We start from the raw sequence: 25,971 nt of genomic DNA, 5'->3' as shown, positions 1-25,971 counted from the left end.
TTCCTAAGAACAGCAAGTAAGGTTTCGCCTGAAGGCATATGCCTGTTGCTTTTAGAGAACAAAAAGGAAAGATCTTGACCAAGGAAATGTAGTTAGATATTAAAAGGAATATGATTTCACTTAGTCTTGCTAGATGAGCCTCAAAGGAGACAGCCATAAAAATATACAATGTGTCATCTGATTTCAGAAATTTATCACTGGCGGAGTAGGCAGTGTCTCAGTTTTGAAGAAACACACACACACACACACACACACACACACACACACACACCCTTACACGTGTACGTGTCATAAGATGTCATTCCTTCATGTAGCTTTTGGCCATGAAGTGCATTCTTGTATTAACTAGATCAAAAGCCTCTCCCATATTCTTTTTCTTACACTTTAAACGACAGTGACAGGAAGCTGCACAAAATATCACCAGTGCCTAAAGCAACTTAAATGAAACATAAATTCACTATTCCACTTCTGTGAGCCCTTATTTCTGCTATACCCACAGACAGTATCAGGCATTTGGTCTATACAAATCCTCAGAGAGACAATAAAAGTACTTTGAAACAATAGTATATGATCTGAATAGTGTTTTCTCAGCTATCATGCTCCTTAACAGCAGCTAACAAAAGCTTTTATCATATTTGTATTATTCAAATGTATTACTATTTTCACAAGCGAAACATCTTTTTCATACTCAACTGTTCAACAATAAATGTGTGGGGTTTTTTACTCTAAATTTAGGGGCACGTATATTTACTCATTAAAGAATGTTTTCGCTATTAAGTGGGTGGATGCATCTGAGAAATTAGGCAAAGCCCTTAACACTCAGTTAAGATGGCCTCTGGTCCATCATCTGTAGAAAAAATAAAAGATAACATGCCTCTCTATATTACCTTAGCAAAACCACACTATTACATTTGTGATATTTTTTAGTCTAAAAAATACCAACTGTTGTCTCTGAAACAGGTATCAATCATGCACACACTTTGTAGCAAGCATATTCTTTTCAAACTCTAGAAATGGAAACGAGGTATTAGTGAAGAAAGTGATCTTTAAAGTAGAATACTACCTATTTCACACAAAACTCTTGCAGTAGGAAATGTGGGAAAGTTATGGCCTTTGGTATTGTTTTTGTTGGTTTACTTGTAAATTTTAAAAGCTATCAAAACAATTTTCATCCTGGGTGCTAGAAAAATCAGCTAAACAAAATTCCTTTTCTAAACTTCGAACTAAATACTACTCCTCCTCCTACAGCTATCTCTGGCTGCCCCTATTAGCCATGTAGTGTCTCCTACATTTCCCACAGCAGTAAGTTTGTTCCTGTGAAGATTTAGAATTTCAAAAACAGATTCTTTTAATATTAATTTTACACTAGTATTTCAGGATTCCAGGTTTTCAAATTTCCATTAATCACAAAGTAAAGAGGAATAAAAATTCAGGTGATGTTAACAAGACCACATTTTGAGATTATGGCACTTTTACAGTAAAAGAATAGATCAAGTAACTTACATTCTATTCCCTTGAACAATATCTACATAATCTTCCGATCGAGCATAGTATCCATCAGGACTCAAAGCTCCCCAGAAGTTGGACCACAGTTTTCCATGACGAGTTACAAGAGGGGCAATGATCTTTCTAAAGACAGCGTGAGAGAAAAGCAAATCCAAGAAATTATTTATACTTAAGTTACCACTGAATTGTGTGTTTTGGGCTTAGCATGACACCAAAACACTAAAGTTCACTTAATACACACATAGTAAGTCCAAAACACTGAATTCTACTCCTGAAACCAATATTGAACTGTAAGTTAACTAACTAAAAATTAAATAAAAATGAATAAGAAATGAAGAAAAAAATAAAAGAAAAACGAGAATTTCTTTCCACTTTTTCTTAAGCACACTAATTTTCTTAAAACAAGTAACAAAAAAGAAAAATTGAAAATGCTAATGAAAGTCTAAAAACGACTTTTAAAATAAGTCAAACTACTTCCATTATTTAATTATGTTAAGTAGTTCAGAAATTACGCTAAATGAAATCAAATATTTTCACCGTCATTGAGAAGACATAACAGTCCCTGGTGTATTTAATTATTCAATAAATATTTGTTGAATGAAAAAATGAATAAAGATGAGCTTAGATTTTTATAAATATGCCAGTTTTCCTAAAGTTAAGTCCTGAATCACTTTAAAGTACGTTTCTTTTTTAATTTTTTTTTATAACTTATGAAATGGGTTGTGCTCGCCTGGGAACACTGAACATTCTTCTGGTTCTTCAACTACTGTAAAAAATAAAACAGGTGGTAATTGCCATAGCACTCAATCTGACTACCTACCAGAAAAGTAGTCCCTTTGAGAAAAGCACATATTATAAATTCAAAATAAGTCATATTTTTCTTAGGAAAATCTAGTTTATAATGTGTTAACACTTTCCAAATGAGGTAACAAAATCTGAGGCTGCTCTACAATTACTTTTAAAATGAAATGAACTATAGTCATGGCCATTCTTTTTTTAAGTTTATTTTGAGAGACAGAGAGAGGGTGCACAAAGGGGAAGGACAGAGAGAGAGAGGTAGAGAGAAAATCCCAAGCAGGCTCTGCGCTATCAGTGCAGACCCTGACGTGAGGCTGTATCTCAAGAAATGTGAGATCATGACCTGAGCCAAAACCAAGAGTCAGGTGGAAGCTTAACTGACGAAGCCACCCAAGCACCCCTGGTGGTGTCAGTTTTTACCAAAATCTCACACGTCTTTATCCATTCAACAGTTGATGGATATTTGGACTCTCTCCATAGTTTGGCTATTGTTGATAATGCTGCTATAAACATTGTGCTGTATGCACCCTTCGAATCTGTACTTTTGTGTCCTTTGGATGAATAACTAAGAGTGCAATTGCTGGATCATAGAGTAGTTTTATTTTTAGTTTATTTAGAAACCTCCATACTGTTCTTGACAGTGGCTGCACCAGGTTGCATTCCCACCAACAGTAAGAGGGTTTCCCTTCGTCCCCATCCTTGTCAACACCTATTGTTTCTTGTGTTATTGATTTTAGCCATTCTGACAGGTGAGAGGTCATATATCATTGTGGTTTATTTGTAGTTCCCTGAAAATGAGTGATACTGAGCATCTTTTCCTATGTCTGTTAGCCATCTAGATGTCTTCTTTGGAAAAGTGTCTATTCATGTGTTATGCCCATTTCTTAACTGAGTTGTTTGCTATTCAGGAGTTTAGTTTGGTAAGTTCTTTACAGATTTTGGACACTAACCCTTTATCAGATATGTCGTTTGCAAATATCTTTTCCCATTCCATAGGCTACCTTCTCGTTTTGTGGATTGTTTCCTTCACGGTGCAGAAGCTTTTTATGTTGATAAGGTCCCAATAGGTCATATTTGCTTTTGTTTCCCTTGTCTTTGGCAACGTGTCTAGTAAGAAGTTGCTGGGGCCAAGGTCAAAGAAGTTGGTGGCTGTGTTCTCCTCTAGGATTTGATTGTTTCCTGTCTCACGCTGAGGTCTTTCATAAGCCATTTTGCATTTATTTTTGTGTATGGTGTGAGAATGGAATATTACTGGGGTACCTGTGTGTCTCAGTTGGTTAAGCATCTGACTCTTGATTTCAGCTCAGGTCATGATCTTACACTTCATGAGATCGAGCCCTGCATCAGGCTTTGAGTTGACAGCAAGGAACCTGCTTGAAATTCTCTCCCTCTCTCTCTGCCCCTCCCCTGCTTGTGCTTTCTCTCTCTGTCAAAATAAATAAACTTTAAAATATATTTAAAATTTAAAAAAAGAATGGAATATTACTCAGCCATCAAAAAAATGAAATCTTGGCATTTGCAACGATGGGGATGGAGCTAGAGTGTATTGTGCTAAGTGAAATAAGTCAGAGAAAGATAAATAATACATGATTTCACTCATATGTAGAATTTAAGAAACAAAACAGATGAACGTATGGGAAGGGTAGGGGTAAGAAGACAAAAGCAAACCACAAGAGACTCTTAATGATGGAGAAACACCAATGGGTTGATGGAGGGAGGTGGGTGGGAAATGGGCTAGATGGGTGATGGGTACTAAGGAGGGCACTTGTTGGGATGAGCAGTTGGTGTTGTACATAAGTAATGAATCACTAAATTCTACTCCTGAAACCAATATTGCACTTTACGTTAACATTTAAATTTAAAAAAAGGAAAAAAGAAAAAAAAGAAAACCTCACACAACGCCTCCATGAGGAAGTTTATGAACCAGGTATTCTCAACAAAAAAAACTATTTCATAACACTCCAGTCTTGAGAAGACCAGGTGTGCCCTTTCTCTTACCCACAGAAAAGTGAAACACAGTCTATAAAGACATATCATACAAAATGGTTATCTTGGTTTATTTTTCCTGGTTCCTTTTAAAATGAAATGTTAACCAAAAACACTTATATTCTGTTTTGTTTAGAATATTTACAATATTAGATATATTGTGTTGATTTAAGAACATATATTATGTTGATTTAAGAAATAATTCAATGGTAAAAAAAAGAAATAATTCAAAGGTAATAACTGACCAGATCAAATATATATTTAAAAAATCTTGTAATTTATAATCCCAGCTGCCTCCCAAAGAAGGCTGGGCAAAGAAATGGAAATCAAACTCTGTCTGCAGTGTGCCTCAATATTTTTGAGTATTGAAATACAGTAGGCCCCCTTACCCATGGTTTCACTTTCCATGGTTTCAATTATCCTGGGGTCAACCATGGTCCAGAAGCAGATGATACTCCTTACGGTGAATCATCAGATCAATAGAAGCCTAACACTACATCACACTGCCTGCGTCATTCACCTCACTTCATCTCATGCGCTGGCATTTTATCATCTCACATCATCACAAGAAGGGTGAGTACAGAACAGGAAGATATTTTGAGAGAGAGAGACATCATTCACGTATGTTATTTTTATTACAGCATTTTGTTATAATTGTTCTATTTTATTGCGGTCATTAATCTCTTACTGTGACTGATTTAGAAATTAAATTTTTGCGTAGGTATGTGTATATAGGAAAAAACATAGTATGCATAGCGATTGGTACTATCTGCAGTTTCAGGAATCCACTGGGGTCTTGGAACATATCCTCTGTGGATAATGGGGACTCCTGTATCAGGATAGCAGCTAGGGGATGCTGAATTACACAATATTACTGAAGGAATAAAATTTGGAGCAAGGCAGTAAATGGCAGAGATAGGAAGAGGAAAGGGAAAAGAGCTGATGAGATGCTAGAAAGCCACATGCCCTAAGATGTGACCCATCCCCGTCCCTCTAACCTTCAGTCTACTAAATCTCACAACATTTTTGGTAGATGTGAATTTTTTCTGAAAATCACATGTTTGGATACAGGAGCAAGAACCACAAATGTCATACGAACCAAAACCTTTGATCGGTAACAGAAATTTATGGAATTGGAGAAATATCCTGAGTTTTACTGGCACTTCAAGAACAATGGCCCCAGATGGCAGCTGAGTTACTTATGAGGTAATTTTATTTGTTACAAGGTTTAAAACATTAGGTTAACATTAAAGGGGATATATGTTTAATCCATAGTATAAATTCATTAAATAGTTCACTAAAAGAATAGTAAGTACCTACAAAAGTGTCATATAGTAAGAACATACAAAGATTATTTTGAAAATGTGCATTCCACAATATTGAATTTAAGTCAAAGTAAGAGGCAATTAACACTACAAATTCAAGATAATATTACTGAATTCCACTAGGTTTTAAGAGTTACAAATTACAACTATAGCCCTTCCCTTATCTCTAGGATAACCTAAATGCTTTTCCTTGCCTTATTTCCAAATCCTTATTCATACGTTTTGAAAATTACTTGTAACTTATAGATAGTTATCTTAGATAGATAAACATCTATTGCTAGATATACAGTGGGGCTGTATATAGAGATTAATACTAAGAGATCTTGGATTTTGAAGTAATAACTAAATTCTCAAATTGGCAAATTATATTACATATAGAGTAGGTTAGAAGAGCATAACAGATTTCTTATATATTTTACTAAGCAAAATAAAAACAGTAATTCTAACATTTCACTGTTAGCCATTCTATTTGCTAATTGTGTTCATATATACAAACATACTTAAAAACAATACTGGTCATTTAATAAGCACATACTGTGTTAATATATATAAACACACTTAAAAACAATACAGGTCATTTAATGAGCACATATTAAAGGTATGCTATGCTACTGATAAGAGGATTAATAAGTATTAATAGGAATAGGGGTAATATAATAAATAATGATTAATATCACTATAAGCTGTTAAAGATGGTGTCTTTTTCATACTTCAGTAAATAAAAATAGGTACTGCTGAGTAATAATTATTAGTTCAATACTAAATAAAATCACAGATCTCTGAAATTTTTTTTCAAATTCTAAGAACTTAGATCTCTGTTTGCAATAACTTTTCAAAAGATCGTAGGTTTTATGAATTCTAATTTAAAAATACCTACAGAGAAAAAAAATTCCAAATTTTCCAAATAGATCATAATTCCATCTAGCTTTAAACCGAAAAATAGTCCAACTATAACTGATAAACATTGCGTTTGTGATTGTAACTAATATTAAATACTTCTAATTTTCATCAGGTTGTTTTCTTTTTGACTCCTTTAAAAGAAAACTAATCAGAATTGAAAGTTATAAGGTATAGAAAATAACTTCATGTGATTCCCCTCAATTCACTAAACACAGATAAGTATAGTGTGCCCACATAGACACAGAAAATGATTGCCATTTTAAATAAATTGACATGAATTTTATGTAGTACCTGTTTTGTTCAATCAAAATTTTTAAGGTCCTTGGATTTGTCAAAACAACATCTGCATCGATACTGAAATAATAATCACAGCTTTCATCCTGACGGCAAAAATCCCTAACATTGAAAAGGAAATAGTAATTAGATAAAATATATATTTGCTGGTTAGAAAATGTCAACATAAAGCTTATACATAAAATAAAGTTTCTCTCACATATTTTTTTCTAATTAAAATAGTTAGACAATATCCAAAGGGATAAATATTGTCTTAAATTGCAAAATAGTTTGTCAACATACATATTCATATGTAAATCAACACCAAAAATTTTAGGTTAAGTGAAATACATTTTCAAGCCACTAAAAGATTTAAGACATAAAATATCCAGTCAGAATGACAATTTAGAATTTAGTATTTAGTCCTCTCTGAAAAGGAAACACAATTTATCTCCATGTATTTATCAACAACTTTTTCCACAAATCAAAATGCTTTTTGCACACGCACGCGCACACACACACACACACACACACACACAGTGCAAAATCTTGCTTATCCAACAACTTAATTTTAAGTATATTTGGAGATACAAATGTATAACTCTTTAGGAATCAATAATTTTTAATCTTGATTTGCATGGAATTCTAAGATATCTACTCCCCTGCTTATTATCAGGGGTCATGGACTATGATATATGTTCTTCTTGGTAGTGTCTGTAGCATTATTATCAGGAACAACAAAGAAGGAGCTACTTGTTATACACGCGAAATGCTTTCAAGTATTATGGTTTTTATATTTGGGGCCCTCTGCTTTCAAGCTCTTCTCCTTCACTGTTAATCCTAGTCCTCACTTTCTGCTACTGTCAGTATGTATCCTTATACCACATTTGTTTCTAAGCAACTGTCATATAGGACAGCAGACATGAAACTTTGCTAAAATTGTGCAAAAATTAGAGAAAATTTTCTTTAAATTTTGTAACTATGTATGGTGACGGATGGTAACTACAGACTTATGGTGGTCATCATTTCACAGTGTATACAAATATTGAATCATTATGTAGTACATCTAAAGCTAGTATGTTATAAGTCAATTATATCTCAAATAAATGAAATAAATAAAATAAAAACAAAACAGCCAAAATTATTTTAGAAAAAAAATTGAAGGAAGTTTACTACTTGATTTCAAGATTAATATAAATCCCTGGTAATAAAGTGTGCCATTGGTCTAAGATCAATGAAACAGAAAAAAGAGTTCACAGTCACTCATAAATATTCAGCTAATTGATTTTTGACAAAGCCAAGTCAACTAAATAGGAAAAGAAAAACCTTAAAATAAAAAAAGGGTGTTGAAACAACTGGAATTTCATTTGTAAAGAATAAAATTTGATCTCTACTTCACTCCAAACACAAAAATATATTCAGAATGAACTGTAGATTGAAACATCTTAAACATAAATGCTAAAACAATAAAGCTTATAAAAGAAAAATTCCAAAGAACAGTTTCATGACATTGGAATAAGAAAGACCTCTTAAATAGAAAATAAATTCAATAAGCACAAAGCATAAAAGAAAAAAAGAGAGAAATGGAATTTTATTGAAATTCACATTTCTTCTCATCAAAAGACAGCACTAAGAAATTAAAAGACCAAGCCACAGAATGAAACGCATATTCACAAAACATCGTACACATAGACACACACACATACAACCCTCTTCTAGACAGATTATATAATGAACTCCTACAAATTAATAACAAAAAAGACAACCCAATGTAAATGAAAATGCACAAAAAGATTTAAATAGATACTCCACAAATGAAGACATATGAATTAGTCTTCAGGGAATTAAATTACAATTACAATAAGATACACAATAAAGTGGCTAAAATAAAAAAGATGGGCAATATCAACTGTTGACAAACGTGGAGCAGACAGAGGTCTGTTACACTGCTACCAGGTGCGTACGATGGTACAACTATCTTGGAGGACTATTCAGTCGTTTCTTATAAAATTAAACATACATCTACTCTAACCCTATGTCCTAGTCTACTCCTTCATATTTTCCTAAAACATACTAAAGCCAAATAGGTCCACATACACATATACACCTCTTATAAGGAATCTTCATTAACAATCTTATTCAAATGGCTCTAAACTGGACATGACCTAATGTCTAGCAACAAGCAAGTGGAAAATGCACTTGTGGTATATTCATATGATAGAATATTAGTTAGCGATGAAAAGGAATGAACTGCTAATAACTACAATGACATGAGTGAATGAGAGAACACTGTGCTGAGCCAAAGAAGCCAGACACAACAGAGTATATTTAAAAAAATAAATAAATAAAAATAAGTTCTGAATTTGGATCCAAGGATATTCTCCAGTGAATAAACTATGAAACCATCAGTTTGGTCTTTCTGAGGCTTGCTTTCCTGCCTATCCCTTTACTCCCACATCAGGCACTATCCAGCACTCTGAGCTCTGAGCTTCCACAGCACAAGATGAGAAGTCACCATAACTCATTCACCTTTTTCTCAGCAGGACTTAACCCACTGCTGGCATATCCAATCAACATTCATGGAGAAATCATTGTTTTTATTATTATCAGAATTTTACTAGTAAAATTGCAGTCTGCAGTATTAAAGGGGCTAAACAAAGGACCTAAAAAATTTCTTCTGGGGGTTATAGTATTATCTAGATCATTCGGTGACTAGAAAGGAGGAATACCCTTTTCAGTCTGAAACACACACTTTTACCACGCAAACCTTCAGAGAGTCAACATCTAAATCACTGTTCTATCAGTCATACTATTCATTTGTCTGAATCACTTTTTTATTTCTTATTTTAATTAATCTCTACCCCCAATGTGGGGATGTAACTCACAACCCAGAGATCAGGGGTCACATACTCTTCTGACTGATCCAGCCAGGAGGACCTGTCTGAGTAATTTTAAAAATCTTGATCTAAAGTCCAGATAATAGTCTGATTAAATATGTTGACCCTTACCCATAATATATCTTTCCATCTCTCTCTATATGTGATATCCATTGGCTTTTACACATAAATACACACAAACACAGATAGAGTCTAACATTCGAGGTGTGCTCATGAACATACGCAAACAGACATGCACACAAGACAGTCGAGACACCCAAGTTTAGGATACTAATTTTGAAGAAAAGTTGTTTTCCTTTAAGCTTCTTTAGTAGAAATTGTTTAACGTAAATTGATTAAAACATACATTTCTTACTTGACACATCCCCAAAGGCAAGGGAATTAAAAGCAAAAATGAACTACTGGGACCTCATGAAGATAAAAACTTCTGCACAGCAAAGGAAACAATCAACAAAACTAAAAGGCAACCGATGGAATGGGAAAGGATATTTGCAAATGACATATAGGACAAAGGGCTAGTATCCAAAATCTATAAAGAGCTCACCAAACTCCACACCCGAAAAACAAATAACCCAGTGAAGAAATGGGCAGAAAACATGAATAGACACTTCTCTAAAGAAGACATCCAGATGGCCAACAGGCACATGAAAAGATGCTCAACGTCGCTCCTTATCAGGGAAATACAAATCAAAACCACACTCAGATATGACCTCACGCCAGTCAGAGTGGCCAAAATGAACAAATCAGGAGACTATACATGCTAGAGAGGATGTGGAGAAACGGGAACCCTCTTGCACTGTTGGTGGGAATGCAAATTGGTGCAGCCGCTCTGGAAAACAGTGTGGAGGTTCCTCAAAAAAAATAAAAATAGACCTACCCTATGACCCAGCAGTAGCACTGCTAGGAATTTACCCAAGGGATACAGGAGTACTGATGCATAGGGGCACTTGTACCCCAATGTTTATAGCAGCACTCTCAACAATAGCCAAATTATGGAAAGAGCCTAAATGTCCATCAACTGATGAATGGATAAAGGAATTGTGGTTTATATACACAATGGAGTACTACGTGGCAGTGAGAAAGAATGAAATATGGCCTTTTGTAGCAACGTGGATGGAACTGGAGAGTGTGATGCTAAGTGAAATAAGCCATACAGAGAAAGACAGATACCATGTTTTCACTCTTATGTGGATCCTGAGAAACTTAACAGAAACCCATGGGGGAGGGGAAGGAAAAGAAAGAAAAAAAAAGAGGTTAGAGTGAGAGAGAGAGCCAAAGCATAAGAGACTCTTAAAAACTGAGAACAAACTGAGGGTTGATGGGGGGTGGGAGGGTGGGGAGGGTAGGTGATGGGCATTGAAGAGGGCATCTTTTGGGATGAGCACTGGGTGTTGTATGGAAACTAATTTGACAATAAATTTAATAAAATTAAATTAAATTAAATTAAATTAAATTATTAAAATATAAAAAATTTTAAAAATTTAAAAATAAATAAAAAAGAACATGGCCTGTTTCTGACCCTATCACAGTCAAGGATTGCTTTTCAGCTTTTTCAAATTCTGTCTTCCCATTGTTTCATTTGAAAACTTTCTGTTCTGTTTCGTTTTTTTCTAGGTTTATTGAGATATAATGGACACTTATCATTGTATAAGCATAAGGCAGACAATGTGTTGATTTGATACTTTTATATATTGCAAAATGATTACGACCATAGCCTTAGCTATGACCTACATCCCGTCACACAGTAACCATTTCTCTTTCGTTGTGAGGTCATTTTAGATCTACTTTCTCAGCAGCATTCAACTATGTGATACAGAATTATGAGCTATAATCATCATGCTGTACATTAGCTCTTGGTAGTTTAATTTGATTACTGCTGATGAATTACTACTTTGTGCCAGGCCCTGTGCTAGGCACTGAGACTTAAAGAAAAATGGGACACAGTTCCTGCCCATGAAGATTTCTAGCTCCTCCACTAGCTGGCTGGGCAGACTTGCTTAACATATTTAACCTCTCTGTTTCCTTGTCTAGAGACTGAAAATAAAAAGAACCAATTCATAGGTTATTGAAAGGAATAAATAAGATACTACATGCAAGGTATTTACCACAATGCCTCACACAGTATAAGCACTCATATATAGTAGTTACTATCATACGAATTAATTACTCATATATAGTAGTTACTATCATCTGAATACTATCATCATCATCTAATATGGTAGTTAATATTTTATTAAGGGCTCACTGCAATGCTGTCTTCTTTAAAGTTATCTTCACCAATTTTGCCTGTTGAAAGTAATTTCTCCTTTTCCTTTTCTTAGTACTTTACATCCTGAATTACTTCTTCCATTCACTTTTGTTAAAGGTAATTGCACCTGTATCGTTAATGTCCACTAAACTGTGGGCTCCTTGAGGGCAGACTATTTCTCATTTATTTCCATTCATTCATTATTCATCATTTATTCATTCATTTGACAAGCATACATTATAACCATCTGTTATATACCAAGCATTATGCTAGCCACTGGAAATATAGCAAAGAACAAGAAAGTCATAGTCTGGTCCTTGCTATCAAGTTTGGTAGTAGAGATAGAGAAACAGGTGATTACTGACCAGCCTATAAAAGGAGTAGGCATAGGGATTTATTAGGAAAACAGAAAACAAAAAAACATACATTCCCATGTTTCTGGCTTCAGCTTGACTTAGGTTTTCTTCTGGTCCTACTATTTTTATAGTACTGATTTCATGTTTAGCTTTATCAAAAAATACCTTGATGTCCTTTTCATGATAAACTTCCTGTAACATATTTTAAAAGTCAAAAATTAGTGCCAAAATGACAATAGGATGACTGAAGTGTTCATACACAGGGATGGCATCCCATTCAAAGTTGTCAATTCCACAATTCACATTATTTCCTCAATTAGAGATGAAATGATAACCTATATTAAACAAATTCAATTTCAATATCACATGAAAAATCTAAAGTAGATACATAGCAATCTTTTTTTCAATAGAAGATATTTCAAAATTCTTCTGATGTCCACTCCTAGACAGGTCCTCGAATCAGTATTTAAATCCTGGCTGCTATAAAATGCTCTAACTTAAAGGAAAATGGTTTGTGGCCTGAGAATCTTAGACATGTGCTTTAAAATATCCATAAAAATGCCTACTAAACGTAATAGATATTAATCTAAGTTATAAATACAATCATATTTTATAAAATAAATATTATAATACTCTTTAAAGCCAGAGAGAAAAATTAATGGTCACATATGAAATTGTGTTTTTACAAAAAGAAGATAAGTTTAACAAAATTTTATCAATAAGGAAATATAATGGGAAAATTATCAACATATAAGTCATCAAATTAGTGTGATTCAACTGTGCTAAAATTTAGATAAGATTATCTAACATAGATAATCCAACATTAGAGCATTTCAGAGCTTTTTATGTATCAAGTCTCACTAAGTATTTTTGAAAGCTTTCCACAGCTTGTTAAAACTACTTATAAAGCATAAAAGCTACACAGAGTTCATTTTATATATAAAAAAGGGGGGGAGGCAAAATCCTCTGCCATTAAGAAGGTCCTACAAAAGGAAGAAGACCTAAATAAAAGACACAATACATAAAAACAAAACACTTTAATGTATATAAATACATTACAAAGCATTTTTTTTTTAATTTTAACGTTTATTTATTTTTGAGACAGAGAGAGACAGAGCATGAACGGGGGAGGGGCAGAGAGAGAGGGAGACACAGAATCGGAAGCAGGCTCCAGGCTCTGAGCCATCAGCCCAGAGCCCGACGCGGGGCTCGAACTCACGGACCGCGAGATCGTGACCTGAGCTGAAGTCGGACGCTTAACCGACTGAGCCACCCAGGCGCCCCAACATTACAAAGCATTTTACAGAGCAAATGCTCAACGATTTACCCTTCTAAACTTTTTTTAGCTATGAAACTTTTTCTATGAATTTAAAATATTCCCTGGAAAAGGCAAATGATAAACTGACATGAACGTTAGGAAGAAAGAACAATATTAAACCAAAAGCATTAGGACAATAGGGAGAAAACAGTATACTTCACACCTATTGCATTTTTCTAGAATATGTTAAGTGTCAATTGTTTTAACAGGAAAGAGACAAATATATGGGAAAATTCTGAGAAAAGGGTCTTTAAGTTTAGATTACATGTGGGAGGGTTGGGGAGGTTCTGTATATTTTTGGAGGAAATGACAGTATCAAAATCCTTTGGGGAGAGCATGCCATTGTGTGATTATCAAAACAATACTATATCTGGAAGCGATTTCAAGTTCTGATGCTATGGTATTAGCTTAAGTTGCAAACAATTTAATGACCAGTTCCATAAAAGAAAATTCCATAAAACCCAAAGGCAAGGAATACAAGGACCTTTGACATTTCTTCACATATATATTAAGTTGAGCCATATGAAATGAGCTGATATTCAACCATTTTTGATCTACAAAACTGAGTTTCACGTGGCTCATTCCAATATTATGATAGTTTCCAGATTCTAAAATCCTTAGGTACGACATAAGCAGGACAGTAATTACTCCAAAAATTCCCCACTAAATTTATATAAGTAAATAATAACACATATTTCCAAAGAAGATAAAAAATAATTTTCATATAAAATATTCATTGCTCAAATACTTACTTTATTATGAATAAAGAGTTTAAGTGCTTCTTTTGGGTAATCCAGTGTCAACAATATGTCCAGAAATCGAGGTAGGAAAGGGGTTGGTTGTTCAATAAAAACGCTTATTGTTACATTTGGATGGACCTTTGTTTTAAGGCAAACATGAAAACAAATTATTATTATTTTAGATTTATTCTTAATTTTATTTATTCTTAATTCTTAATCTTAATCAATATTAATCTTAATTCTTAATCAATACAACATAAAATATACTGGCAATATCATTTCAATATAATCTGCTAAATCTGAATTGACTCATGGCAATTCGCTAACATGTAAAATACAATCTTAAGGCCTCCATCAAAGTGATTTTACTCAGTAACATATTGGCATTATGACTTAGGTTTGAAGAGGAAACTCACTATCCTATTTATTACATGGATATAATAAAGGATATTGCTTACTCTATTATTCAGTGCTTCCTTTATGATAGTCTTTAAAGAAATGTCCTTCAGTTCTGAATCTATTTTGACATCTTCATGTAAGAAGCCATAATGCTAATTGTGTTTCTCTTTTGGTTTCCATGGCTTGGAAGTCCCGCATTTAATTTGTAGCTCAAATAAAGCAACCATGGAGTTCTTGAGCCTTTATTTCTATCCTTGAATATTTCCTTTAATCTCATTTTATGGACAGTACTTTATTTTGCTTCATTATTATACACGAGAAAACTATAGTTTACCTTGTTCTATTTTTATAGATTTTCAAAAACCTGTTTGGGTATGTATTATAGGATAGTTTATCTTTCATTCATTGCATGAAAACTTTCGAAATACTCTTTATATTGGTCAGTCCTTGTGATAAGCAACATTTAGGACAGAGTGAAATTTCCTGTCTTGAAAAATTTACAAATGGTTGGGGAAGACAGAAACATAAGTTAATGGCCATGTAATAGTGTTATTACCAAAACTATATGAAAGATTTCTTTATAATGCCTTTTTTAAACATGTCTTGAGGCAGCTGGATGGCTCAGTCAGTTGGGCGTCCGACTTCTGCTCAGGTCGTGATCTCACAGCTTGTGAGTTCAATCCCCACATCAGGCTCTCTGCTGAATGCTTAGAGCCTGGAGCTTGCTTTGGATTCTGTCTCCCTCTCTGTCTGCCCCTCCCCTGCTTGTGCTCTGTCTCTCTCTCTCTCTCTCAAAATATAAATAAACATTTGAAAAAATTAAGAAAATTAAAAATAAACATGTCTTAAAACCTGAATTTAAGGATTAAAATTTTTTAGAAATATCATATATGTTAAGTGCTGAATGAGGTACCTCTTTTCCCATCTTTTCACACATGATGCCTCATATATTTCTGTTATCTGGATTATAAGTTAATATTTGTTTGCACTGAAGCATACCTTGTACACTGTTCTACTTCTTTATAAATTCATTCACTCACCCAAATATTTATTATTGAATAAAAAAATCCAAACAACTAAAGACAAAATATCTACCCTCTGGGAGTTCTCAATTTAATAGAGGAAATAAGTGAAAAGTAGATCACAACTCTCCCTTATCAAATGATATATAATACATTTCATTTACATTTCATAATAACCTTAGAAGTTATTTATTATTCCAAATTTACACATGAGGAAAATGGGATTTAGAGAAGTTGAGCAACTCAGAACACATAATTAACAGGTAAAGACCTGGGTTTCAACATGCTACAATTTCATTATCCATCTAAGTTGGCTTTATATACTAATGATAATACAACAGTTAACACTGATTGAAGGCTTAGCACTGCATATGTATATACAATTTATAAATGTAAATATCATTTATATATGTATAAAGTTTCATTTAACCCTCCCTTTCTTTATATAGAAAGAAACTTACCTATGGCCCACATCCAAGAATATGGTAGGCCTGAGATCTTAACTACCCATATAATTTTAATTTTTATATCCTTATTGCATAGTAACTAATATGTAAAACATATAAAAAATCTGTCTAGCAAAATATAATAGCTTTCCTTTCTAACATATTTTATCAGTCTGTCAGACAAAAGAGCTTAAGAAACAAGTGATTTACTCCTATATGCAAAAACTAATAGTGATAAGATAAAAAATTTTAAAGTAAATATTCTTCTATCTTTGCACCAGAAAGTTTATGTAAAAGGAGACCGAACAGATAAAAAGCATTAACCCACCCTCCAAAGGACAACACTACTTTCTGCAGAAAAGATCAGGTTGAATTTTTAAACATCATGATGCAGCTTCATTCAAAAATATTCTGGCATTCTTTCCGGATAGGAAACATTCAGTTTGTTATTTGAGAGACCGGCCAAAAAGTCTTATTTTCAAGGAAAGTAAGGCTCTATTCAGAAGCTCCTATATATGCACAAGTTACTCTTTGTCCTCCTTTCAGACAGTGATAAGCATAGAAAGTATTTAAATTCAGGAGCTTTGGTTCTATACAGTGAGAGTATTTTATATTTGCATGGATCCAGGAGTTGCCAGAACTACATTACTGGGAATTTTATTTTTGCTTATATTGGTTCTACTTATCTGGCATGCTGTAGAGACTCAGTAAACCTATGATGAATGAAGGAAAGAATCAGCCTTAATGACAAAATCATCCCTAGAATCCAACTGCTCATATATGTAATAACAGTTTTCTAAGTTACAAGAGCAATTTTTTGGAAGAAATACGTTACTATAGAATACACTAGAACTGCTCTGCTGGATGACAGAAGAAGAATGCATGCAAATGCTCTACAGATAAATATTATTTCTAATTGCTCCTTTACCCTCAAACTAGTTATAATTCTCTATGAAATATGCCTATAAGTAGCACTGTGTCTGGCATATAATGTGTACATGACATCTAGGCGAAATTGCAGTGGTCAAGAATACAGAGTCTAGGGCCGAGCTGCCTAAATTCAAATCCCACCTTCAACGCCTAAAAAAACTGTGTGCCCTTAAGCAAGTTACTTAATCTGTGTGTCCCTCAGTTTTTCATTTGTAAAACTGTGTCAACAGCACTACCTACTTAAGAGATTTTGTGAAGTTTAGTTGGCGTATTTTATGTAAAATACTTAAAACAATTCTTAGTTATATAATCATATATTATTTTTTAACTCATCAAATTTAAAAATGAGGCACGGATAATATTAGTCAATACAAATGCTGAAGCATTTTTTTCCTCGATGCTTTGACTAAGTTGGCAGACTAAAAACAAGGGCAGCCAATCATAATAAGATTAATATTAAATATTAACAACGAAGCTCCTTTTATTGGGATCAATTACTAGCCAGTTTTACTCTCAAAAACAGTTCAGAAATACAAAACTCTAGCAATTTTCTGTGTCATCCTGTTTTAGCCATATAAATGCATTATCTACCATATATCAAAACTATAAGCTAATGTTCTTTCAACAAATCACTGCACTTCCTGACACTGTACTTTTTATTTCTACATTTCACACATTTCCACTCACATCTACTGTAGACAAGTCAATTGTATCCAAGTCACAAAGAGTGCAGCCATTATCCTGTGTCCATGCATTAGGTACATAGTTTCCAAAATAATTCAGGAGAATCTAGTAAATGAAGGAAAACTGTATTAAAGAAAGTAAGCCTCTCCCATCAATGTGCTTTCATTCTATAAACATCTAACTTCAAAGCAGGTTTTCTGCATTAGGTATATTCTTTAATAGTTCTACTAATATGTAAGACCTAGAGGTTTATACTGAACTAAATTCGTTCCAGACAATGAGTCATAAAACCAGGGCAAACTTTGTCTAGAAATGCCAAAAACTGCATTATAAATCATAAAGGTCATTGTATTTCATTATGTAAGAAACAATACCAGATGAGACACAATTAAAGAAATATGTAAATAATGAAACACAGAGATTTAATTGAGCTAATGAGACTTACCAAAAACAACACTAATGAGAACAGTCACATGAATAGTAATTTAGTAATAAGACATATATGTTTAGGGGCGCCTGGGTGGCTCAGTCAGTTAAGCGTCCGACTTCAGCTCAGGTCACGATCTCACGTTCCGTGAGTTCGAGCCCCGCGTCGGGCTCTGGGCTGATGGCTCGGAGCCTGGAGCCTGCTTCCGATTCTGTGTCTCCCTCTCTCTCTGCCCCTCCCCCGTTCATGCTCTGTCTCTCTCTGTCTCAAAAATAAATAAACGTTAAAAAAAAAAAAAAAGATAATATATGTTTAAAGGCCCAGGGCAGACACCTATGGTGAATGGGGCAGTGCCAGACGATCGCCACTCAAAACAAGTTTTATATATACTTTATCACCAAAAAGCACTAACCTCTTCCAGGAAACCATGCTACCTACCATAAACTAGGCTTCTGGGCAGTGGTTCGGGGGGCACTGACTTCAGGAAAAGAAAGTCTGCAGTTTAAAACAGATCTACAACAAGGCCCTAATTACTGCCACCCCACAATTATTAACAGTAAACTGAAGTACACTACTGCTTTTCTCCCCCCACCCCCCGCCCCCGCCCTCTGCTACCCCTTTTAGGTCACTCAGGGCATCTCCTTTTTAACTTTTCTCCCTCTGCCCTTAGGTATCATTGGAGATCATTTCACCTGTAAAATCTAAGTCCCTTTGTGTGTTTTGGCTGAAGAAGAAAGTGAGGGAAGGTAGATGGAGGAGAGACATAAATACACTAAAATATGCTCTGAGCCCTCAAACAAGTCTTGAGTATCCCCAGAATGTAAACATTTTCAGGAAACTTGTGCAGATTTACTTATAGATAAGATGAACTCAAAAGGGAAATGTGTCAATACATTAAGTATGATGGCCAAAAATGTACAGAAGTGCCTACTGGATTTTTCTAGCTTCCTAAGTCCCTGAAAGATCTTATGGTGCAGAATAGATGAGGTAATTAGTACCATTTTACCAGATTCCTCTCAAATATATGGGATGCCATCTAAATATCTCTATTGTACTAAAACAAATGTTGTTGAAATGATACAGTATTAATTGCAATGGGAAAATCTTTGTACTATGCAGATATTGTAGATATAGTTACATTCAATTTGTAGATTACAATCATAAGACATCGAAAGTAATTCATTCACATCTCTTTTGAACTACATGATAATTCAGGAAACAAATTACAAGGCAGGAAACATGTACTTATTAAATTCATTAATGACATTTCAAGAGTCAATGTGGTCATTTTAAGGTGCCTCTAGCGCAAAAAAAAAAATTACTGTTGTCAAATTACAAATGCAAACATTAAACATTCATATTCCATACAATAATATGGTTTTGAAGGAAGAAAACAGATTCATGTGAAATTGGATCCTGTCCTAAATATTATTTCTAAAAGAAATTTTAAGAAATTTAAGGCTAGAGAAAAATATAACTTATTTTAAATGTCCTGGAAAAGAGTTTTTCTTTAAAGGGAGAAAAAAAATCCCCCATAGTTGGCCATATCTAAAAGCCCCATCTCTGTGTAAAGGCTGGCACTTTCCTCATCTCAGAAATCTCATAAAAATTAAATATTTATTTCATGAATTATTGATCAGTCTATTAGAATCCTTATGTGAATATGAAAATGATCAATATCTTTTCAAAGGTTAGAGCATAAAAGGTATTACTTTTAGTTTTCAGAATTAAAACTTTATTTTCTAACCTTTCCACGTTCTACTCCTTACCTCAATTTAATTTTCATAGATAATTAAGATATTTTAAAAACATTACTTTTGACTGGAAACCTTTCTCTTTTGGATCGCTCACTACACAGGCAGAAGTTATCCATCGCCAACCCCCACCTTCCATTTACATCTGTTTTCTTCATTAAAATCTGCAGACATTTATGCTGGCAGCTTTGGAAAGTGCAGAAAACTGTTTATGTAGTTAGGCTGTTCCAGGCAGTCCCCAGCTACTAGGTGGTAGTACTTTCCTGATCCTTCTTTCACAATATCAAAATGTTTCCAGAGATGATGTCATTTCATTGGCAGAGAAACTTTTCCAACCAAGTCTTTTCTTTCTTTCTTTCATTTTCCCAAATCATCCAATTATTCAAGGTCATAGTGACCCAAGCATTTGTGTTTTTATGTACAGGATTAACATCCCTATTTTTATTGTAAATCAAATTAGTTTCAGAAATGTTTGTTTTCACGTGCAAATCAGGTGATCCGATCTTCTGTTCAATTTTAGCTTGTATAAAACTACCACCAATTTCATGATTACCTTAACAGGTATATTATCTGATATGTAAAAGAAAAGGTTAGGTGTTAAAGTAAGCATCTTTTAATGTGTTATGAACAATAAATGAGCTTCAAAAATAAAAAGTAAAGCTTCAAGCCAGAAATCATAGTTTCTGTCTAAAAATTTATTAATATTAGATTGTGTGTATCTAGCCAAGTGAGAAAATAATTATGTAGAATACAGAAATATATTGTAAATAAAATGTTACTTTAGAAACACAAAATTATTTACATATCATTATGAAAATAAATGAAAAGTATAAATGCTCACAGATATAGACTAAAAAGACAAAAAAACCTGAAAGCAATCATGAATAAAACAGTATCAAGGGGTAGTGAGATTATAATTGATTTTTTAAGCTACTTATAATTTTTTTTTAGTGTTTATTTATTTTTGAGAGAGAGAGAGAGAGAAGAGTCCAAGCTGGGGAGGGGCAAAGAGAGAGGGAGACACAGAATCTGAAGTAGGCTCCAGGCTCTGAGCTGTCAGCACAGAGCCCAACATGGGGCTCGAACTCACGAACCATGAGATCACAACCTGAGCTGAAGTCAGATGCTTAACCGACTGAGCCACCCAGGCGCCCCTAAACTACTTATAATTTAAAAATTACTCTTACTAACAGCATGAGATTTAGAGAAATTAACTTTAATAACTTTGGTCTGTAAACATATTAAAAATAATTTATCATTTCCAGATTATGCATATATTTTTAAATGAAAAAAATGGCTTAAATATTATCAGTTAGGTCATTGTTATGGTTCAAAGCCACTGGCATTATAATCACCCCTTAGCTAAATAAAATAGTAAGTAAAATAAACTTATAAAAATTCACAGAAAATATCCTTTTGCCTTTAATGATGGTTTAAAAAAAAAGTTTCTATCTAGAGAATAATCTGCTTTCTTTCCCATTAGCCTGGACACAGGGGAAAATGTAATACATTCATGTGCCTTTAACTTTAACATAATATTATTAAATTAGATATTAGGGCTAAATAAATGCTTATTTACATAATCTTTTCTCAAATGTTTATGTTATCACAAGTTTAATTTTTATAATAAAAAACTTGCTTCATTCTTTGTTGTCAAATAGAATCACAGGAAGGTAGACCAGATAGGATCATGTCAGAGAAAATATAATAGGATCATCACACTGCTTGAAATTCCAGAAACTGTGACAGCCCAAACTGAGAATGTTTCTTAGAAGACCTAAAACAGGTCTTTCTAAATGGACTAAGGATTAGGGCTCCTTTTCTCATGAGAGGTCCTAAATTAATCACTCTGTAAAACTTTAGGCAGTATCATCCTGAGAATTCAGGAGAAACTGGTGATGACATCACAACCACTGAACATCAGGGCTTGCCCACAAAAGCTTAACGCTCAGGGCCATGCCCCCTCTTTAAAGACATTTACATTTGATTTAGAAAATTACCAAGAAGACACAGCACCCTATGTGGTTATAGGAGATGTCTGGTTGAACAAGCCCTTGTCTAAATGGCACCAAGGATATCAGACAGAGGGCTAAAATAGACACTGTGTGCATGCACACGTACAAACACGTACGCACACACACATGTATTGCAAAGGACGCTTCATAGACAAAAGATGTGCATTTATCTGCTTAAGGAAAAGTTACAGGGATCCACATCAGTTTTATGACTTTTTTTGCCCTGTCAAAAAATAATCTGCCTTACCACTCCCAAGAATAATGCTAGGTCATTAGATTGTTTATAAATTCCGACATTTACTGAAAGGTTAATATATGCTAGATACGTGCTGGAGCCTGCGGAAACAAAAAGTAAACAGGATAGGTATGGTTTCTATAATTCCTAGGCTAAAGGCCCAGTAAGTAAGAGAGACAAAAAAAAAAAGTAAATCCATACCTGTCTAGCGTGTGGTATTAGATATTGTGATGGACAAAGTTCCAAATACTATAGAAAGCATGCAGGAGATCTGAGAAGTAAAGACTAAGCTGATGTCTACAAGATGAAGAGGATTTAGTAGGTGGGTAGAGCAAGTGGGATTAGGGGCAAAGGATTCCAGGGTTCAAAGTTCAAAGGAATTCAGTACGTAGGAGTGGGGGGAGAGAAAGAGGGAGAGAATGAGTATGAGAAATGTTCGTGTAGATATCTGTAGTGTCAGGAGTGGGGAAGTAGACGGAAGAATGGACTGGTGATCACTAAACCAGGAGTGAAATTTTAAAAGAGTTTTACAAGGCAAGGTGAGAATTTGGCTCTTTACACCTAAGTCTACAGAGGGCATTATACAGGTGACTGATGTGACTGACTTTCTGCTTCAGCACAATGCCCTAGGTTCCAGGCTTCTGGTGGGTGGTTTGCTAGGGGTGGCAGGGTGCAGGTGGCCTGAACTAAGGAAGCTGTCACTGGCACTGAGAAAATTAGACAAACCACCACGTACAGGAATCAGAAAAAAACAGCTCTTGGGTTGGGAGTGGGAAGCACTTAGAGCCAAAACAAGACCCACGTTCCCATGAACCAGCTGGCCAAAAGAGGAGGCAGAGCTGAAGGTCTTGAGTTCAGGTCTTCATATGATACACAAAGCTACCAACTGGGTATTCAGACCTGGAGCTTGAGAAAGATACAGGAGCTACAGCAAGGATTTGAAAATCATCAGCATCACAAGAGGATTGGCTGACATAGGAAGGAAGCAAATTAACCAAGAATTTGTGTAGAAACGAAAGGTGTCTCAGAGAGATACCTATGGAACACTTAATTCAAACAAGAAAGGAAAAAGATCGCTCCCACCACCCTTGAGCTACCCCACCCATACGATGTCTTAGTTTGTTTTTTTTTTTAATGTGTATTTAAAAAAAAGAAAAAGAGAGAGATTTAAGAGGCCAGAAAATCAGTAGACAAACCAGCAGAGAATGGTGCAAAGGGAAAGAGTGTTTATTTCAAGTAGGATCAAACGGGATCAACATGGTCAAATGTTATCTCTGAGTCAAGTAAAATGAGGGCTAAAGAGGATGTCTCAACAGACCTTGGCAGGAGCATTTCTTGGTGTGGTGGGAAGAGGAACAGAGGTGGCAGTAAGTTGCCTCTACTTTAAAGTGTTTGGCTGTGAAGGGGAGGAAAAAGGCAGGCAGGCTCGAAGGCAAAAGGATTGAGGAGGATGGTTTAGTTTGTGCTGCCTTGGCTTTGTTTTAAGATGGGAAAGACTTGAGGGTCTTTACATTGCTAACGAGTAGGAGAGGATAGATCTGGGAAAGTGATACAAGACAGAGAAAGGAGTGCCCCCAGCCAGACTGCAGGAGGGCTGGAATGGGACAATACGCAAGTTGTAAAGATTAACTAGAGGGGAAGAGGAATCTTCTTCTTCCATTTTGAGGGTGAACAAGCTGCCAGTGTGAGCTTTCCCTTGCCCTGCTTCCCATGCATATAGCTTTTACTGGAATTCACACTACTCAATCCTCTGAAACAGCAGAGGACACCTTCCCATCCCCTCTTCCCACAGTGCACATCTGTTCATCTCTTTTCTAGGTACTTACAAACTAGGCATCTCGGTTTCTCAGAACACTGTTTCAAGCACACATCTGTATCTCAAACTTATCTAAACATTTTGCAGTCAATAACATTCTCAGCAAGCTCAATGATGTATATCTGAAAAGCATCTAAAATTTCATTAGTCGCAATATGTCTTTCTCAACTATAACCCATCAACCTTGGTATTAAAATAAGTGCAAGAAGAAGCTTCCAGCCACACAGTGACACCTCAATATTTAACAGAGTTGTTAACTCAGAAAATGGTGCATTGGGGCGCCTGGGTGGCTCAGTCGGTTGAGCGTCCGACTTCGGCTCAGGTCATGATGTCACAGCTTGTGAGTTCGAGCCCCGCGTAGGGCTCTGTGCTGACAGCTCGGAGCCTGGAGCCTGCTTCTGCTTCTGTGTCTCCCTCTCTCTCTGCCCCTAACCCACTCACATTCTGTCTCTGTCTGTCTCAAAAATAAATAAACATTAAAAAAAAAATTAAAAAAAAAAAAAGAAAATGGTGCATTAATGACCTCAGCATCTCCTATTCAGATAGGATATCCTGTATGAGGAAAATATGGCTCATTCTCAAGTTTGCTGTTATTCTTAAACAGTAATGTGTCAAAAATAGAACGAAAAAGTATCACTTTGCTCAAGAAAAATCATCATTTGATTAACCTGAAGGAAACCACATAATACACAGTGTAAAGATGAAGCCAGTAGATTGCTGGCACTAAAATAGAGACTCTTAAAGATACTAAAAAAGAGAAGTAGAAGGAGGAGAAGGTAAAGGAGGGGGGAGAAGAAGATGACACACTACATACTGCTCTGTAGTAAGGAAACAGGGAAAAGTCACTGTGACTCACCTTGGTGGGTCCATTTCCATTAAGTGCCACTGGTAATGTTTCATAAAATACATTCTTAGCTCTGGCTTTGCCATTTTCAAATTTTAAAACAACTTCATCTGGGTTAAAAAGGAAAAAAAAAACAGATTGTAGTCATTTAAAATGTGTGTGTATTCATAAGCACATATACATGTCTACATCTATCTATACCTTCTTGTTGTTATAAAATTTCTCACGAATGCTATTCCATGTGCTACAACACTTTTAGAAATTTTGCCTACTTTAGGTCCGCAGAGCACCTCAACCACTCCAACCCGGCACCCGCAAACTGAGGTGCTAAGACACTGACCGGGGTGTCTGGCCGGAGAAAAGTATCTTTGCCATCCTGCCTCCAAGGGCTCTTGATAGTAATGTGATCCCAGATGAGCTAAATTATTATCTCAATTTATTCAACTATAAAAATGGGATCTTTGCCTGCCTTTCAAAGTTATTATGAAGATGATAACAATACAAATATGGCAAATAGAACACTGCCAGACATAAGCAAGGTTTCTGCAGTTGGCCATCATTGATAGTATTTCCAGTTCTTGAAAATCAGGCCTAATGCAAATACCAGGAATACACAAGTCAGATGGGAGCAGGAACAGCTGTTTTTTTGTTGCTGTTTCCAGTTCCTTTCCTCACATTTCCTAAGCACTTCAAACTAAATGCTTTCCATTCTGAGAAACTTTTTAGTGCATGAACTGCCTTGAAGAGTTGTACTGAATTACAATGTATTTTTAATCTTTAAAGTATTAATGCATTAGTGAATTAGTGTATTTTTATTTTCAGTATATTGGTTAATTTAATGGATTAATGTATTTTTACCAAGAAATATGTCTATCTAGGAAAACACACACAGGCATACCCACACACACACACACAAACACACACACACACACACACACACACACACCACAGTATGTGTGCCTGGTTACCAATTACCATTTAAGCTAGGTAAAGTACTCCAATACTCTAATATTCCTCATTAATTCACAACACAGAGAACTTACACGGAAAAC

The 25,971-nt window shown here is 34.9% G+C and overlaps 1 protein-coding gene across 2 annotated transcripts in view; it reads right to left on the bottom strand.

Moving 5' to 3' along the window:
* Window positions 1-25,971, bottom strand: part of PLOD2 (procollagen-lysine,2-oxoglutarate 5-dioxygenase 2) — a 110,796-nt gene that overhangs the window by 9,806 nt on the left and 75,019 nt on the right. For both annotated transcript variants that reach the window (XM_049628697.1, XM_049628696.1), the window contains exons 7-12: window positions 24,932-25,029; window positions 17,832-17,933; window positions 14,360-14,485; window positions 12,360-12,481; window positions 6,807-6,911; window positions 1,504-1,629 (exon numbers count right to left, since the gene is read on the bottom strand). In XM_049628697.1, the coding sequence (XP_049484654.1) occupies window positions 1,504-1,629; window positions 6,807-6,911; window positions 12,360-12,481; window positions 14,360-14,485; window positions 17,832-17,933; window positions 24,932-25,029 (679 nt within the window). The remainder of the gene's footprint in view (window positions 1-1,503; window positions 1,630-6,806; window positions 6,912-12,359; window positions 12,482-14,359; window positions 14,486-17,831; window positions 17,934-24,931; window positions 25,030-25,971) is intronic.

The sequence above is a fragment of the Panthera uncia genome, chromosome C2, assembly GCF_023721935.1.
Source record: "Panthera uncia isolate 11264 chromosome C2, Puncia_PCG_1.0, whole genome shotgun sequence".
Classification (NCBI taxonomy): domain Eukaryota; kingdom Metazoa; phylum Chordata; class Mammalia; order Carnivora; family Felidae; genus Panthera; species Panthera uncia.
Note: the sequence above shows the minus strand (reverse complement) of the source record. Positions and strands in the feature narration are given on the sequence as shown.